The sequence below is a fragment of the Rhipicephalus microplus genome, chromosome 4 (genome assembly GCF_043290135.1).
Source record: "Rhipicephalus microplus isolate Deutch F79 chromosome 4, USDA_Rmic, whole genome shotgun sequence".
NCBI classification, from domain to species: domain Eukaryota; kingdom Metazoa; phylum Arthropoda; class Arachnida; order Ixodida; family Ixodidae; genus Rhipicephalus; species Rhipicephalus microplus.
This window is the reverse complement of record NC_134703.1, coordinates 57,760,956-57,778,948: the sequence shown is the minus strand read 5'-3', so window position 1 is coordinate 57,778,948 and position 17,993 is coordinate 57,760,956. Positions and strand designations below refer to the sequence as shown.

General features: G+C 45.3%; 1 protein-coding gene across 2 annotated transcripts in view; it reads left to right on the top strand.

Moving 5' to 3' along the window:
• LOC142813920 (uncharacterized) overlaps positions 1–16,739 on the top strand; it is a 66,024-nt gene extending 49,285 nt beyond the window's left edge. For both annotated transcript variants that reach the window (XM_075891875.1, XM_075891874.1), the window contains exons 5-11: positions 305–474; positions 1,593–1,758; positions 3,305–3,554; positions 5,129–5,378; positions 7,061–7,133; positions 13,198–13,502; positions 16,454–16,739. In XM_075891875.1, the coding sequence (XP_075747990.1) occupies positions 305–474; positions 1,593–1,758; positions 3,305–3,554; positions 5,129–5,378; positions 7,061–7,133; positions 13,198–13,502; positions 16,454–16,597 (1,358 nt within the window). In that variant the 3' untranslated portion in view covers positions 16,598–16,739. The remainder of the gene's footprint in view (positions 1–304; positions 475–1,592; positions 1,759–3,304; positions 3,555–5,128; positions 5,379–7,060; positions 7,134–13,197; positions 13,503–16,453) is intronic.
• Positions 16,740–17,993: the final 1,254 nt, after the last annotated feature.

Sequence of the window (17,993 nt, the reverse complement as noted above, 5' to 3'; positions counted from 1 at the left end):
TCTGAGTGAGCTCTACCAGCTTTGACGACCTATGCTGCAGTGGAAGACATCTTAAGATGGCTAGAAACGTGAATCCGTAATTTTAAAGGAATATTTATTTCCCATCCTTCTTGACGTGCCTGCCGCTCCAGGAAATGAAATGGCAAAGTCGGCAAGGGAATATTGCTTCTTTATTATTGTACGACGCCTTTCTTGACACACTGTACATAATGGATGTCAGATTGAGATGGAGCTTTGTCGGTCCAAAACTGTCTGTCGCACCACTTCTCGGTGACAAGCTGTGGTTACCTCTCGCTGCATACAGAGGTGGATCCGGAAGCTGACCGACAGCGTAGCGCTAAGAAACCGCAGGCCGCCTGGGCCTCCTGGAACCTGCGCACGGTGATCGAAGAAGCGTTCGAACCTCGCGAAGCCATCAGCGACGTCGTCGTTCGTGCACCCAACTACATCGATGCCTTGCCGGACTTACTCAAGGTGCGCTAAAACGAAACGCCGCTGTCAGTGCAATACTTCCGTGCATCGGCTCCGCGTTGGTGGCGCTGTGGTTACGGTGCTCAGCTGCTGATCCGAGAGCCGTGACGAGTCAGCATACGAAAGTCAATTTAAATTACCCGAAAGTTGATGTATATCTTCAACCTGGAAGTGTTTTATTTTTTCTCACAAATATTTATGTGCTCATGATTATTTATTACCACCATTCTGCGCCCGTACGGTCTACTCCTGCTTGTGTTCCGTCCCCCGCGCAGATTTATTTCATTCCCACAATTACGTAGGTAGCGTTCATTGAGTTTAGGACACGCAAATCCAAATTGCAGTGGTGGTACCAATAAAACATCTGCATATATAGCGGTTAAGATCGCGTAAGTGAAAACGGATGACTTTTTTTTAAAAGGCGGTTATTTAGAGAGTTTTAGTACTGCGTACGCTGCGTACGTGGCGGCGTTGCGTGCGTAAGGACGCCACGTTCTGCGTAGTGCGCATGCGCAGACCGCAACGCGCACGTATCGCATTACGTACGCAGCTGCTACGTACGCACGCATGAGATGCGTGCGTGCGTACGTATGAGGTGATGGCGCCACTCTCGAACAAGTTCGCGACAGCGCGAGACTTCGTTTTGCAAAATGGCGGCATCGAAGGCAAGAACCGACCTGCTCTGTGGCTTAAAATATGGCCATAATATGGCTATAACACTTGGATTGGCTCACATTGGCTGTCAACAACACGTGCTTCTATTTTGATCTACCAGATGGCGCAACACGCTTCACGCTCGTTACGTATGCGGTTACTACGGCGTACTAAAAGCCGATTAGTGGCAAACGACGCCCCGTAACGCAAGGCGCTTGCGTGATGCGTACGTAGCACCATTCCGCAGTACTAAAACTCTCTTTTATCTCTATAAGAACACAAGCATTCTTTGTCGTATAACTGAAGCTAGAGGCACAGAAACCCTTTGCACATTTTTATTGTCACGCTTACTGCCAAGAACCATGTGTGTTCTGACTGCATCTTTTTAAATGTTGGTGAAAAATACCGTATGAAATAGTATAGCATATTATAGGTTACTGACCTTATCATTTTGCGTCCATTTTCAGCAACTGAAGGAGCACGAGATACTCAACTACCTGGGTCTGCGCACAGCTCTTCTGGCGTCTCGCTTGCTGCCTGATGGCCCGGAGAAACACCTCCTTGGCCGGCTCGTCGATGTCGATGACGCTGCACCGGCTGGTACCCCCGCCGAGCACTGCGTCCGACTGATAGGTGCGCGCCCGTATATTTTCTTAAGACGTAGGGCCCGGGTTTCGGGGAGTCGTGGTAGAGAAGAACAAAGTGGGGGATTGGGAGATCACCCTTGCTTATGGAGCGAAAGATGACATATATGCAGCAGGCATGAAAGGACATGAGCCCATTGGCCAAAGATAGTCACGTGAATACTTCAATGACAACCTAGCTCCTACATATTACATACCACAGTCAGCAAGCACCACCGACAGATCGCCTACGCATTCATGTACCTTCTTTATTGCGCAAGCCTCGAAGAGCTCCTTTATACTGCGATACAAAACCCTGGCTATATCCAGGAGCGGGAGGCGGGTCTTCCTTGTTTTCCTTTCACATGACCTTTGTCGTGTCCCTTTGTCACAGTCCCTTCTTCATACTCCAGGGACTGTGAAAAAGAGACCAATAGACGTGCTTTTTTGCAAAATTTTTTTTCAAGGAAGCACACAATATTCACACCATTTGCTACCAGTGAACTTAACAAATATTAGGCTACGATGTTGGAAAATGAAAGAACTGGCAATAAGATACTTCTTCACTATGGTACCCAGATATAGTTGAAAGGATATACACTGAGAACGATATACATTTTGTGTTTTAGGAAGTGAAATCGACAGTTTATACGGGCTTGGCGCATGCACAGATATTACAGTGTTTCACGTGCACTCCGATGTGTTCTGTCGAATATGACAAAAATGCTTAGTTTCTTTTCCGCTTGTTTCAACAAGCATCTAAGCAATGGAACCACGTGCATTGTAAAGTTCAAACTATTCCCAATAAGAGCTCGTGTGAACAAGTACCTCCTCGTCTCTCTTTGAGTGGTGCGAGAAATTTTTTCGTACCGGGCCCTGAAAGTCTCAACTTAAGGTTCGTTTACATCTTTCAATGTTTGCTACTTACAGCCTGTGTTAGCATAAGTTAGTCTCTAGAAGTTATCATCATTAGCGGTTATGTCGCCTTCGTGCTACAGGCCCTTCCAACGCTCATTTCTTAGTTCCGACTATCATATCCTTTGTACTCACTTGTTTTCCGATACCGTACGCTCTCTTCTTGTTCCGCAGGTTTACAAGCATCATTTTTTTCTTTCCACGGCTATGTCGTGCTCAAATTAAGTTGTACCCTTTCATTGCATGTTCTATGTGCAGTCCATTGGCCACTCTTTTTTTATCGCTACACAGTTCTACGTACGACAGAGACACACACACACACACAAAAAAAAATACGGAGCTGTTATATTGTCTCTTGGGGGATACGGGTGTACTACCATTCACTATAGACCACAGAATGCTTGCCAAATGCGCTATATATCCGCACCTTACTATTCTGGTCACTCGAGTTTCGTGGTTCGGATCTACGGTCACTATAGCTGCCCTAACTAGACGCACGAAGACTGTTGGACATTGCTCTTGACTTCTGAATAATAAATTTCGAGTCATGCCGTTCTGCTTTCATTGTCCAATTTTTGTTCATTCGAGTTAAGCCTGGATGGTGGAGGTCCGACCAACCACGTAAGCCATTTCACACGCAGCGAAGTACGAGCCCTTACTGGCTCTCCATGCTTTGGCCACCCGGTCGTCACTGGTAACCGGCCTGGATGTCCAGTCTCTGCTGACCTTCCTGCACAGTCAGATGACCAGCCTAGTGCGCGCCGATGCACTTGATACCGGCAGCGATTTAATCTCGGCCAGATTGGCAGACCGGGCGGATGCGCTGCCCTGGGTGGGGCCTGCACCAGAATGGCTGAACAATGCCACCACGCGTCAGGCATACATCGCCAAGTGAGTGAATCTAATGAAGTGTGATCAGCGAACAAAGGAAGCCAGCCCACAGAGGTGTGGGCATAATTCCTTAAAATCCTTGCGCTCCAAAACCTTCTTTTTTTTTCTTCACCTTGGGACCATTTTGGTTCTGAAACTAAAAGGATCAAAGCTTACGTATGTTAAAGAAGTTTACTAACGTTTTTTTTTTTACAAATGGCGCATAATTTAGCGACAAAACGCGTCCATATCAAGTGCGACAGAACTTGTGCAGCAGTACCCGATCACTGACCTCAAAGGGTACAGTTGAGTAAGGAAAACATTCGTTCAGCGCTAGTCCTCTGTCTTTCTTCTTCTTGTGGCCCCGTGTTTTTGCGCTGATTTTACCGTGATCAACCAACCAGACAATTAGTACGCTTTTGAACATGTTTTTCACCTTCCAGCTAGGCAAATGCGCAGGAAACTGTCTGAATTTTCATTATAGGCACTAATTAGAAAGTCCGGCATTTCTGTATTAAATTCCTATCTACTGTTGCTCAAATGATGCTGAGAAGTAACGTACGGGTCCCGTACAAATCAATGCCGGAACTACTTGCCTGGTGTATCATCAACGCGAAAGCATTGCCTATGTATGAGTTCATCATAAAACACAATGTTAACTATGATTTATCTGTTGAATACGCACTATTAGGGCTGCTCATGCTCTTGGCTATAGTATATATCCGGCGATGCACACTGCAGCGTCGTTTCTATATTGCGACTAACATTTCTGTAATACACTGACGTGCACTCGTTTATACATATCGATGGTGCATTGAGAGTTACACCATTATTATAGGTGCTACTGAAATTTAAATGTTCATTTTGCCACAAATATAAAACTGATCGTGAATTTTCGTCGTGGAGTACTATTACTAGATATTTTGCACGTTTAGAACGTAGCAAATGAGCCAGCGTTGACTATGGAGCGTGCTAAAAGACAAACAAGCAACTTCCCGAATGTAGCATAGTTTATTTCGACGCGATTGTTTTGCGTGCTCAAGGTAGGCAATCTGTAAGTGGAGCGTCAAATTCATTATTTCTCAGAATGAATTCGTCCTCGCGGAAACATTACTTGTAATACAGTGACCGAACAAGTAACGCTAAAGAATAACACCATCACAAATCTATATAACGAAAACGAATATAGTGAATAATCTGGTATAACGAAACTATGACGAATAATATTTTCTATAACAAAAAAAACGGTAAGACGCGGAAGGAAGGTGGAAACTTGCGATCCAAAAGTCTGTAAACGATGCTTGGGCTCTAGCGGACGTTTGGACAATTTTACTTGTTTACTTCAAGCCTGGACCTGAATTTCTTAGCGCAAGCATTTTCTTAGCGCTAGATTTCCTTGGCGCTCCCCTTCCTATGTTCGGATGGAGGAGAGAGTACAAAGCATATACACGCCAGTGCTACCAATATACGTATATAACAAGCTTTTGGGTATAGAGAAGTTACATTTATCACGGATGCGAATTAGTGGTAACAAGTTCTGACTGTATAGTATAGTGTAAACTTTGCAAAAGAGCTCTTCTTTCGATTTGATTCAGGTTCTACGATCAGGCCGCGTCGTCCTCACGCGACGCCGCACCAGCCGTGTTCGCCTGGATGCAGGACAAGGTGGTCAACGAGCACCTGGCGCTCAACGACCCTGACCAGTTCGTGAACGCGCGCTGGACACCCGGTCTCCTGTCGACTCGCTGCCGGCTCGTGCTGCGCGAGGAGGAGACAGTCGCCACCGGTGGCGGAGAGGGAGAAGACGACGACGCATCGAAAGGGTTCCCGGAGGCCACGCTTCAGGTCAGCCAGTCTCTATCTCGCATTCCTCCCACGTGAAAGAAGCCCAAGTGAGGCAAGCAAAGAAAAAAAAAAGAATATTAGCTTCTCCCTCAGTGCCGTGGCTCGCATGCCATGAAACTGCATAAGACAGTATTAATAGCTCGTTTTAGTTCGAAGCGTTAGCACTTTTTTCGACTAACGTTAACACGCGCTATGAAATAAAGGTTCGTCATTCAAATCTAATGTATTATGCCTATGTTTGGCTGAGAAGTGATGCCATCACACCATGAAATGAGCCGGAACTTGAAATGAGCCTTCGACTTGACCCTAGCAACCAAACCTGTTTCTGTAGTGTGAAGTCCACTATCTGAATCACGCTCTAAGACTCAGGGGCGAAGCTCCTTAAGCCGTGGGTCGTGCGTCTGTTATGTATGTATGTATGTATGTATGTATGTATGTATGTATGTATGTATGTATGTATGTATGTATGTATGTATGTATGTATGTATGTATGTATGTATGTATGTATGTATGTATGTATGTATGTATGTATGTATGTATGTATGTATGTGTGTGTGTGTGTATGTATGTATGTATGTATGTATGTATGTATGTATGTATGTATGTATGTATGTATGTATGTATGTATGTATGTATGTATGTATGTATGTATGTATGTATGTATGTATGTATGTAGTGATAGTGGTAGGAGGAGGAGGAGGAGGTCTCCACCTCATGTTTAGTCCTTGAAATGTCCACTGAATGACAGTACTTCTATATGATGAATATATGATGAAAAGAAGCGAGATAGCGGTACTTGGAGTGTTCACTAGATGGACGAACGGATGGATGGACGCATAGACGTATGCACGTACGGACAAACAGACAAGCAGATGAACGGATGGACGGACGCGCAGATGGATGCACAGACGGATGCATGAACGGACGGACGCATTGATGGACGCATGGACGGACGGAGGCAAGAAAGATTGGATGGACGGAAGCGCGCATGCACTGATGGACGCTTCACCCCACTCATCATCATTCACTCCATCGATGTGCTGTGATTTTTTACGTAGATTAAGCAAATGTAGATGAAGCTTATATGTGTGTCCTCTCTGTAAGAGACAAGCAGGGCTGGGGACAGAGCTTGCATTTATTCTATGGTCACTATAGGTCCCTGGGTATAGTGACCGACTATAGGTCACTGAATAGAGCTTCACAAAAGACAACACTGGCGTTAGAACAGCAAATAATTTACATATAGCCGTAGTTTAGCCAAAATTAGCCAATATTTGCCAGCACTAGGTGCTGATAGTATGCAAGTAAATACGGTAGTTGCATTTGCTTAGCAATCCACTTGTTTGATTTCGGCATTAGCGCGTGGTTCTATATTATAGCAGTCGATAGAAAAGGGCAAAAAAATGTTTGAATTCTAGACGTGTAAAGCGAGTTATTCCTTGTCAATTTTGATAATCAATCAATCAATCAATCGATATGTGTTACACCACCAATTACTCGCATATACTCTTAATTAATAATTCTATTTGAAGTACTTTTTTTACTTATTCATGTATTTATTCACTTTTCTTCGCAAGGGCAGGTCTAAGTTTCTTCCGCAGAGCAATTCGTTATGCCTAGTTGAAGCATGCTACTTGGTATTTTCTGTGGAGTGTTCGCATTAAATTTTGACCACTCTGCAGGTACCCCCTGCTGCGTTGGACTTGCTCTGGGCAACCCATCCTTCAACGGCCATGTTGCAGGTGGCACGCATCGGTGAGCTTTACTGATTTGATGCGCTGTTTTTATTCCTAATCCAGTTTTCACACCAGACACATAAAAACATGTCACACATGTGTGAACAAGTTTGTTTCGCGCGTGAAGTCTATCATACATCAATGAAAAATTGAAAATGGCTGGTGACTCTAACGTTCGAAGCCAGGAGGGTGATCCAGAGGATTATCGGATGCAGGAATGAGCCAAAATGGACATGAGAACCAGTACGCTGTGTGATAGTGCTGTGAGAATTGAGTGGCCTCTGTGTGCTCGTTATCCTCCGAAGTCGTCGTCTCAGTTAGCTCTACGTACGCATCACCGCAAGAGCCCGTTGTTGATCGATAATTTAGTCGCACAGGTGCAAACACAAGCAGCGAGCCAATGCAGTTGCTTTTTCGACCGAGAGTGGTGATCAACGAATATTTACAACCAGTCACATTGTGACGCGAGTGCTAGAGTGTTTGCAACCACCATGGCCGCGTGAGCTGCGGTGTGAATGAGACATAAGGGCTGGCGAAAGAAAATTCACGAAACCTTTATAACAGCCATGTCTAAGATGACTCGAAAACGAAAGCTAGCCTTGTTCTCCGTGGCCTCCTTATTCTTTTCCTTCTCGTTCTATTGCACTGGTCCCTTCTCTCTACTTGATGCTTTGTGCGACGTATTGCATCGCCTCCGGGATCGGCAAACGTTTGACCGTGCGGCATGTCATGCTGTATGACGCCATGATCACGCAGCAAAATTTGGCGTTAGGATATATCCCGATAACGCGGCAGCAGAAAGCACAGGATCGGGTGGGCTTGCGCAACATGAGAGAGGCCTTTGTCCTTAAGTGAGAGCAGTCATCATAATGATGATGATGATGATGATGATGATGATAATTATGATGATGATATGTTGAAAACGGGAAGATTAAAAAAATTAAGTCATCGTGATGTCGTCTGTGATCACGTGAAACTTTTTAGACAGTTCGTGTTGACGTTGCCGACGCTGATAGTCACTACTTGCGTTTCATTAGTCGTACAAGGCTTTTGCTAATGAGGCTTTTAGTAAAAAGATACTGTAAAAATAGTCCCGAAATTGCTAATAAGAGTAAAATGGGGGCCCGTTGGGACGACCTCCTGGTATAGCGCTACGAGATGACGTCCCGAAAGGTAAGCCAGACCTACGCCATCATACAACGGGCATGACGAAACGTCGTATTTACATGTGCACGATAACATGGCAACTTCAGCGATGATGGTAGTAGTGGTACCAAATTTAGGGACAGTCGTAATTCCGAAATTCCCGTAATTTGGGATCTTAGGTAATTAATTCATTCAGACCACAATTTTGACAACAAAAAAGGAGGGGTTTAGAAATGTGCTGCATGATAATACCTATAGGAGAGAGCATGCAGTAAAGCCATCTCATATCCTCGACGATTGCAAGGATTTAAAACCCTGTGGTGTAAAAACACTGTTTTCAGAAAAGACTGTTCGACAATTAGGAGCAGAAGAAACGCTGTAAGAGAGCGTTACGCACTCCCTAATTGCCACGCACACCATGTTGCCAACTAAGCGCAATGTACGTTTTAGCACCTAGGCAGCTGCGTTTAGAAAAAGTGTGTAGATTTAGAGTACTTGGTACTCAACTACGGGAGTGCATCAAGTCGTCCAAGTGAGCCTCCTGTGGTAGCGATTTCAGTACTAGGTGTACTCTACTAAAGGAGCGCTTAAAGTAATCCCTGGACAGTTCTATCCTGAGCGGTCCGTCACGTAGCCTTGTTTATAAAAAGTGGTTTATGATTTAGAGTACTAAGTACTCTACTATGGGAGAGCATAAAGCCGTCCCATGGGCCTCACACATGAGGCTAGCAAAGCAACTGCGTATGGCTGACAGCCAGGAAACAGCCTGTGTGTGTTAGGAAGAAGTGGTTGACGATTCATAGTACTTGATACTCTACTGTGGAAGAGCATTTAGCCATCCCGTGGGCCTCAAGCACGACAGGGAATAATGTGTGTTTAGAAAAGTGGTTAACGATTCAGAGTACTTAGTATTCTACTATGGGTGAGCTAGAAGCCGTCCCGAGGACCTCCTTACCGAGCAGTAAGCTAAAGGGGAGTGTGTTTAGAAGAAGAGGTTAACGACTTGAGTACTCGGTACTCTACTATGGGAGAGCTGAAAGCCGTCTCTGGCGCCCGGTATACGAGTGTTCACGTTACAGGAAGTGCTTGAATGAGTTTATCGCTTGAAGAAGGTTGCCGTGGCACGGCCAGATACAGACTGACATGTCTATTCGTGTCATTGGTTTCCTCCAGAAGCCTCAACATTTTTCCTTCTTACACTTAAGATAGCTTTATCAATACTCATCCGGATATAATAATTTTGTCAAGAACAGTCATCCGCTATTAGAGAGTTTTCGAATATCCAACGCCATTTGCGTATGCACGATTTGTGTCAAGCAGGAGCGAAGAGTTTTCGAATAGGGTCTGCGGTGCTTTGGATACTCACCCAATTCTTGGTCATGTCACTTCAGATGGTGCCATCACGTTTGACTGACGCAAAGCTTTTGAGGCAGACTTTGGGGCTTCCGAAAAATTCAAGAAATAGCGTCCCCAACCCAAAGCCCAAACGCGGTTTGGGTTTTGCGCATGCGCAGTAGCCATGACGCTGTTTCTTTGGGGCCTTAAACTTTTGGGACCCCTATTCGAAAACTCCCTACTCTCTGACTGACCTATAGATGGTTTCGCAAGAGCCTACCGGCCTCTGGCAACATTGTGCGTTCACCAGAAAACCACCCCAGGAAACATTTAGTTTAGCCTGTTCTTGCGTAGTTTCAGCCCTTGTTGTCAACCGCGGCTGCTTGTGTTCCATTATTTTATGCGGATAAAAGTATTCTGATGAAGCGCTCGCAACTCGGGCACAGCTTTGTCAAGTCAGGATGCAGTCTGCAAGCCTGAACTAATTTTATATGCTAGTCGAAACGTTCTGTTTTGACCACGAGAGAAAACTGGATTCCCGTTAAGAGCGTGTAGGCTTGTTCTTCTCACTTCGTTAAAAGCAATGAAAAGATCAGCGCACACTAATGGCACAGAGACGATACTCAGGCTTTAGATTAGTCGAAGGTCCCGGTTACCGAGAAGACATCAATCGCTGTCGTCTCCCACTCGTGGCAGACGCGTGAAATGGTTAACATTTCACTGACGCATGAAATGGGTAACAAAACGTGAAAGCGAACACTACAAAATGTATCGAAAAGGTGATTCTCGTATAGTTTGAACGATAATAACGATGCGTACTGCTTAAAACAACGTGGGGCACAAAGTAGCCATGCTCTACATGAATCGCCGCACTGTGTACGTCGTGGTGTCCACGTTTCGTTGCCGTTGCATTTCATTTTTTTAAAGCGATGCCGGTGAGTGGGCGCTCATCTGTGCGAGCAAATGACTCATCACCTGGCTTTCTGTCGCTAATTAATATCACTGCATTCTAGCTCATTTATCGTTTGGTGTGAACATGGCTTAGGTGGGTTCAACTTGAAAGTTTGATTCATGAATAGCTTACTCGTGAGTAAACCATAATAGTTCGCGTGACCAAGCCTCAATTGATGTAATCACATAATCAGTACATTTTATATTTTCTCGGTCACACGAAGACTTCGGATGGCGAGAAATTCCGAACACGATGATCTAGAGAGTGCCCGGCGTGACACAGGCGTAAAAATAGAGTTTTATTCAGGGGTTGTGTGCTTAGACGAAAACACAAAGTTGTTCGTGTTTGGACAGGAGGAAGGTTTTCAGTTGTAGTCGAAAAGCTGAATAGAACAACTTCACTATGGATCGGGCAACTCTTCTCCCGCATGCTGACGATGTGGGTGCGCTTTGAAGACGTGGAAAAAGAAAGCGTAGGTGTGCACTGTCAATTTCTCTTTCCGCGTCTTCAATGCGCATCCACATCGACATGCAGAACCAACTGGCCCAATTAAGTTCGCTGACAAGTTTCTCCTGCAAGCGCAGCTACTGCCAGACGTAACACGGGGGAGGGGGCTGCGCTCATCGGAACGCCATGGCGGATATTTTGTGCGGTGTCCATCGGCCACGCGAGCCGTGTTACCTGCAGCAGTGGCCGCACCTGCAACTGCCGTGCACTACATCGGGCCCCTTTATGTGGCCGCTAGACGTGGCACCAAATACATCCCAAGGAATGCACCAAAAATAATACAGCAGCAAACTCAAGCGCACCACGAAAACACCGGCGGGACCATTGAAGAAACGTTACCGGAAGTGTGGCACACTCGAAGTCTGCTGGGGAAGGCAGTTCGGCGTGAGCCAGTTTGTTTAGAAACACCAAAGCCGTCTATAGCAGTTACGTTAGCAGAACAAAATAAGTCTTTATTAGGCTTGTGCGAATAGTGTATTTAAGGTTCGAAGCGAATTCAAAGCGAATAGTGATTTTGATCGAATAATTTCGAATCAAATTCGAATGGTATGTATGCCATATAATAACAAAAATCAATATTTATCATGACCTAACTAACCTGCACAATATTTCTTTTTAATTGAAATAGAAGCTCTATGGAAATGCCTTTTCTTTTCTTTCAAAGGAAATCGAGACAACCTTGAGTAGTAGTTTCGGTGGAATGTGAGTCATAACCTGTAAAATACTTCACATTTTAAAATTTATTATACTTAGAGCATATAAGCCGTCATAACAAGATTAATAAAATGAATTGATTTGAGGGTAACATGTTCCTTTAAAGGGGCCCTGCAACACTTTTTTTCAAATAGCCACGGAGCCAGTAAACATGCTTATGGCCCAACAAATTTACCGCCGCAAAGTTTCTAATTCCACTACGAGCGGAGTTCCAAAAATTTGTCGAACGCTGCAATAGAATTCTCTCTTCCCGTCCCGACGAAATAGCTGGAAGTTAAGCAGAGAGGAATGTCATGGCGAAAGAAAATACGTCACACGAACCTCGTCACCTTGAGCACCTCTTTTTTCTTCTTCTACTTATTCGAATACGTGGCTTTTCAGTGTGATCGCGCACATACTCGTGGACAAGCGGCGGCCTCCCGCGGTGGCCCCGGTAACAACGAGCGCATCATGCTTAAATCAGCCAATGGCTGTGACGAGTGATTTTTGAGCTTGTAGGGTCATTTGCCGAGGACAGAAAGCAATTTTTAGCTTTGAAAATTTATTGTGAATCACAGGCCGCATGCTGCTCCATAATATTTGCCTCGCGTATTCTCGGTAGCCTCGACTACCAATCGGCAGCGTTTTCTGAACATGTTCAATAAGGGTTGCAGGGCCCTTTTAAATTTAAAGGGGAGTCTTCGCGGCAAAGCAAATTTCCCCTAAGTAGGTGTTTTCACGTTTTAGCACTTGCGTACAGCAGTGAAACCAATTTTACAGGTGGTGACATGTGGTATAATATTCGTTCATTGCGAATACTTCGAAAATATTCAATAATTTAATTTCGAATCGAAGCGAATTTGAATACGCAACTATTCGTTCGAATATTCGAAGCATTTAAATATTCGCACGAGCCTACTTTTCCTATATGATCTGACATCGCATGAAAAGACTGCTTTTTTAGCTACGGCATGGGCATACGTTGGCTTCACTTTGCTGCTAAAAAGCTGCACGACCTTCCACTCCAGCATTTTTTTTTTTTTCAGGAATAAGGGCTGTTTGACCGACTTAAAGCTGGTTAAACAACGAACTGGTGGCATCATTTTGATAGGCATGGTCTGCATCGGTACAAATGGGGCCACAATCCCTGTCTTTCTGTTCTCACAGCCAAATGAAGTCTTTCTTTCTTTCTTTCTTTCTTTCTTTCTTTCTTTCTTTCTTTTCCGAGATTCATTTTTAGTGGACCAGTGGTGATTCAGTGGGGATTAACCTATTTCTGTGGCGCATATTCCCACTAGGAACCACGATCACTTTCCGAGTAGTAACGTCGACTTAAGTAGTTCAGCAGCTGAAAACCTCCGCGGCTTTCGTAATAACAACTCGAGCGCATCAGCGCGCCTCATAAACCAACGTTACCAGTCATAGACAACGTCCTCCTCTTCGTGTCCAGGCGTACGCGCCTACGAGCCGGTGCTTCGGTACCTGCTGCGGTGGCTGCAGCGGCAACAGCGCTCGAAGCGGAACAGATGCTCCAAGTGGGCTTTGTCTTCACCGCGCCACCTCGACGCCGCACTCGAGTCGCGCGCGCTGTCCCTGGCGCTTCGAGCCTTCCTCGCGTGGCCTGGCGCATCGGAGCTGGTGTTGCCGGGATTGGAGCACCTGAACGCCGAGCAACTTTTCTTCGTGTTCTACGCACTCAACCAGTGCGAAGCCAATGGTTCCGACGTTGAGCAGGTCCTCGCTGCAAGGCATAAGGTTCGCAACCATGGTGTTTGTGTCACTGTTTAAAGCAAACCATCTATGAGTTACATATTTTGTGGGGACAGTGGTATGACTTGCGCACTACGCCACCGTCACGTTATTAGAAGGCGTTCAGAACAAATAGACACTCGAGGGCATGGTCATCGGCAGTATTTCGTCTCGGGTGGTGCAAACTTGTATGCAACGAGGGGAGGAGAGTGCGATGGTGTAGCTTATGTGGTAGGCAAGTGCTGGGCTAGCTCGAGGAGCGCAGGGGCCCCTTTGCACTTCCTTCCGACGCCCATGCTCGAAGATGTGCCGGTCGCATGCGTTTTATGAGCATAGCACCTTGGGGTCTTGTCTTGTCCATTGTTGTTCGTTGTCTGTGCACACGGTGACGACGACGGTGATGAAAATGCAAGGTACTTAATACATAGCACTGTCGTTTTGGCTGCACGTAAACCGGAGAGCATGCGACCGCAAGTAACAAGGACGGCGCTTGGCGATTGAAGTTGAAGTTTATTTGCATCATCATAACGCGGGAATGCTCGGGCAAAAAGTGAAAATCAATTTACTTTAGAAGTGCCCAAGCCCCCGTTTACAAGGCACACACCAAGAAGTTTTAACCGTTCTACATTGTAGGCGAACGTATAATGTTATATAATGTAATGTGAACAGCTTGTTAATAATTACAAAAATATACAGAAACACTCACTCAAAGAACAAAGCATGTTCACATCATGGAATGAAACACTCGTATACTGCGTATGCTGCACTGTTCAATATGAATATCTGGTGGCGCGTGGAACGCCAGATATTCAGCAGGGAACGCCAGTCATGGCTGGCGTTCCCTGCTGGCGTCGATTATGGTTCAACTGTCTCTGTTTCTCTCCGGTGGCATAAGTCTACAAAGGGGAATCCAGAAAGACGAGGATGACGCTGATGTAGAATAAGCGCGTTCCATGCTACAAGTTCTCCTTCTACCATGGATAAAAAATTACAGCATATCTGCGGACTGAATGATAATGAGTGGGACGAAGCGTCCATCAGTCCATCCATGCGTCCGTCCACGCATCCAACCGTGCGTCTGTGCATCCGTCTATGCGTCCGTCCACACGTCCATCCAACCGTACATCTGTCTATCTGTCCGTCCCTCTGCGCGTCCGTCCATCCGTCTGTCAGCTTGTCTTTCTGTCGGTCCACGCGTCCATCCATCCATACGTCCGTCTAGTGAACACTCCAAGTGCCACCATCTCGCATCGTTTCATCATATATTCATCGTATAGAAGTACTGCCATCAAGCGGACATTTCAAGGACTAAACCTGAGGTGGCGACCTCCTCTTACCACTACCACTACCACTACCACTACCACTACATACATACATACATACATACATACATACATACATACATACATACATACATACATACATACATACATACATACATACATACATACATACATACATACATACATACATACATATATTACATACATTACATACATTACATACATACATACATACATACATACATACATACATACATATATTACATACATACATACATACATACATACATACATACATACATACATACATACATACATACATACATACATACATACATACATACATACATACATACATACATACATACATACATACATACATACATACATACATACATACATACATACATATATTACATACATTACATACATTACATACATACATACATACATACATACATACATACATACATACATACATATATTACATACATACATACATACATACATACATACATACATACATACATACATACATACATACATACATACATACATACATACATACATACATACATACATACATACATACATACATACATACATACATACATACATACATATATTACATACATTACATACATTACATACATACATACATACATACATACATACATACATATATTACATACATACATACATACATACATACATACATACATACATACATACATACATACATACATACATACATACATACATACATACATACATACATACATACATACATACATACATACATACATACATACATACATACATACATCGCGGACGCACGACCCATGGCACAAAAAGCTTCGCCCCTGAAACGAACGTGAACGCGCTCTCGCCAGAGAGAGAGAGAGAGAAGAAACTATTCAAGTGTCCCTGCTGGGGTCAAAGCTGCCGGAGAAGGGCAACGCTGAGAGAAGCTACCCCGGACGGGCGAACTCGCGAAGCAGCGGCAAAGCCGACAAGCAGCTACTGCGGAGGCGAGAGTGCGGCATGCGGCGGCTCAACAACAAAAACACTTTGTATATACTGTACACGCGCGTTGTCACTCATTTACGTACGCGATTCGGCTCTGTCACGGATGATTTACGGTAAGAACGATTCCTAGTGCTTCGCCCACTTGTTACGATTCCTGTGGTGGAAATGCATGAATTTTTCGTGTGCGCCGTTTTCTAAAAATTGTCATCTCAAACGTGGGCTTGTCAGAGCGTTGGTCAGGCGGATGGAATATATCATACCAAGGCCAATAACCATGAACAGATGTACGTTGTTTTCTTACTTTTTCTGCGATCGTGGCGCTTTGCTTCTCGTGCTGTGCGCAATAATTTCCTGAAATCTAAATTAGTTGACTTTGAAGTTTGATTATACATCTGGTCAAAATGAGAGAGAATTTTAATATTTTCTTGAGGTTGACAGATCTTCCGTTGAATACTCAACATTTTTATACACATCTTCTCTCTCGCTTTAACATCTATAGTAGCTGCAGTCTGACAAATTGATGGCAGTATTTCTCATCTTTTTCATCTGAGTGCCTTGTGTAGCTGTATACATTTTATAAAATCAATATCAAGTTCTGCATTGCGGGTCACATAGTAACAACACTTGTCGTATCGGTAAACGCAGCGCCGTGAGGGGGCAGCCAGACAGGATTTCGCTGCCTGGATCAACGAGGTGGCCACAGCGAATGAGGACTTTGCCCGGGCCTTCAAGTGCGCTTTGCCGGCAAAGCGAACCAACCGGCGCAACCCTTTCCGGGACTGCAGCTGATCGGTGGCACAAATGCCACCCGTGTTTTCTTTAACGCGCCTTTGTTTCAAGTGCAAATTATACATACGTTAGTAAACCCACTCGCAACACTGTTTCTCAAAGCAATTCTAATAGGTCTTTAAAAAAACTTTCTTGAAACAAATGCCTTGTAGGATTCCACCATGTTGTACATGTCACTGTTTTATCCGTTCTGAATGATATAGAGCAGGGATCTCAAACACGTGACCTATACAAGTTTATCTTCCTCCTATATTTTTTTTTAATGCGAACGCATTAGTCAGGATCAGTCAAGCATCCGGCGTTGTGGTGGTAACTCACGAGGGATGGGAGTAGAGAAGGGATTAAACGAATAGGATTAAAAGGTAGAGAGATAGAGAGAGAGGAAGGAGAGTTGGAGAAGGCACAGGGACAGCGAATAACGGAAGTGAGAAGAAGACGGGTAAGATGGACACGGTTGCAGGAGTCCGAGGACAGGGCATCACTGGCGAGAGCTCTTGTCGGCGACCGGAGATGGCATAGGGCTAATCGAGTCGGCCAGAGAGCTACGCTGTCGTCGTCGTCGGGGACCGGCGTCAGGAGGTGGCGTAGGACCAACCAAGTCGGCCAGAGCTACGCTGACGTCGGAGATCGCGAGGGCACAACCGGTCCGCACGGAATCCAGCGAGCGGGTCCATGGAGCCAACACCCTCTAGACTGATGGTGGTGGTGGTAGTGGTTCATGTGGAAAAGGAAGAAGGCACGGCGCAGTGCGGCGGTGTCAGCGTGCTTGCAGGTGTTAACTCTCCCCCTCTCCCATAGCAACAGATGTGGGTGCTTGCGCTTATCCTCGCCCCTAGCAACCGGAGCATGTAGTGTGACAGAGTGTAGGAGAGGGTAGGTGCAGTGCTTCGTCGCTGCTCTAGCCATTCGCTCTCTCTCCTCCCTGCGCCCCGCTCTCCCGTCCGCTCGCTCCTCACTCTCGACCGTTCCCTGGCTGGGTGCCTCTCAAGTCGGTGAAGGCGAATGTCTGACGGTAATGGCACCCTCTCTCGGCGCAAGAAATGCATTCGCATTTCCTCACGATTCCCTTCAGGGAAGTGGGGACATTTTGGTATGGTTGAATGCTATGAATGACACCGACGCTTGGGGTAAGATAGCCACCTGGCGGTGTGTTTTGCGTTGACGAAATTGCGCATACTCCTATTAGAAACACGATGAATGAGACGGATTAGAGATTTCGTGTTGAAGGAACTGATCGCAGATGCCATGGTCATGATGCATTACTGCACTTTACCAAGAACGCTGAGAGGACTGCGGTAAATATAAAAGGCGCATTTTTCAGGGTTCAGAGTATGTGGCCACGACGCAGTGGATAGCGGCCCAACATCTGTTGCCGTGGCCCTAAAGGACAGGGATG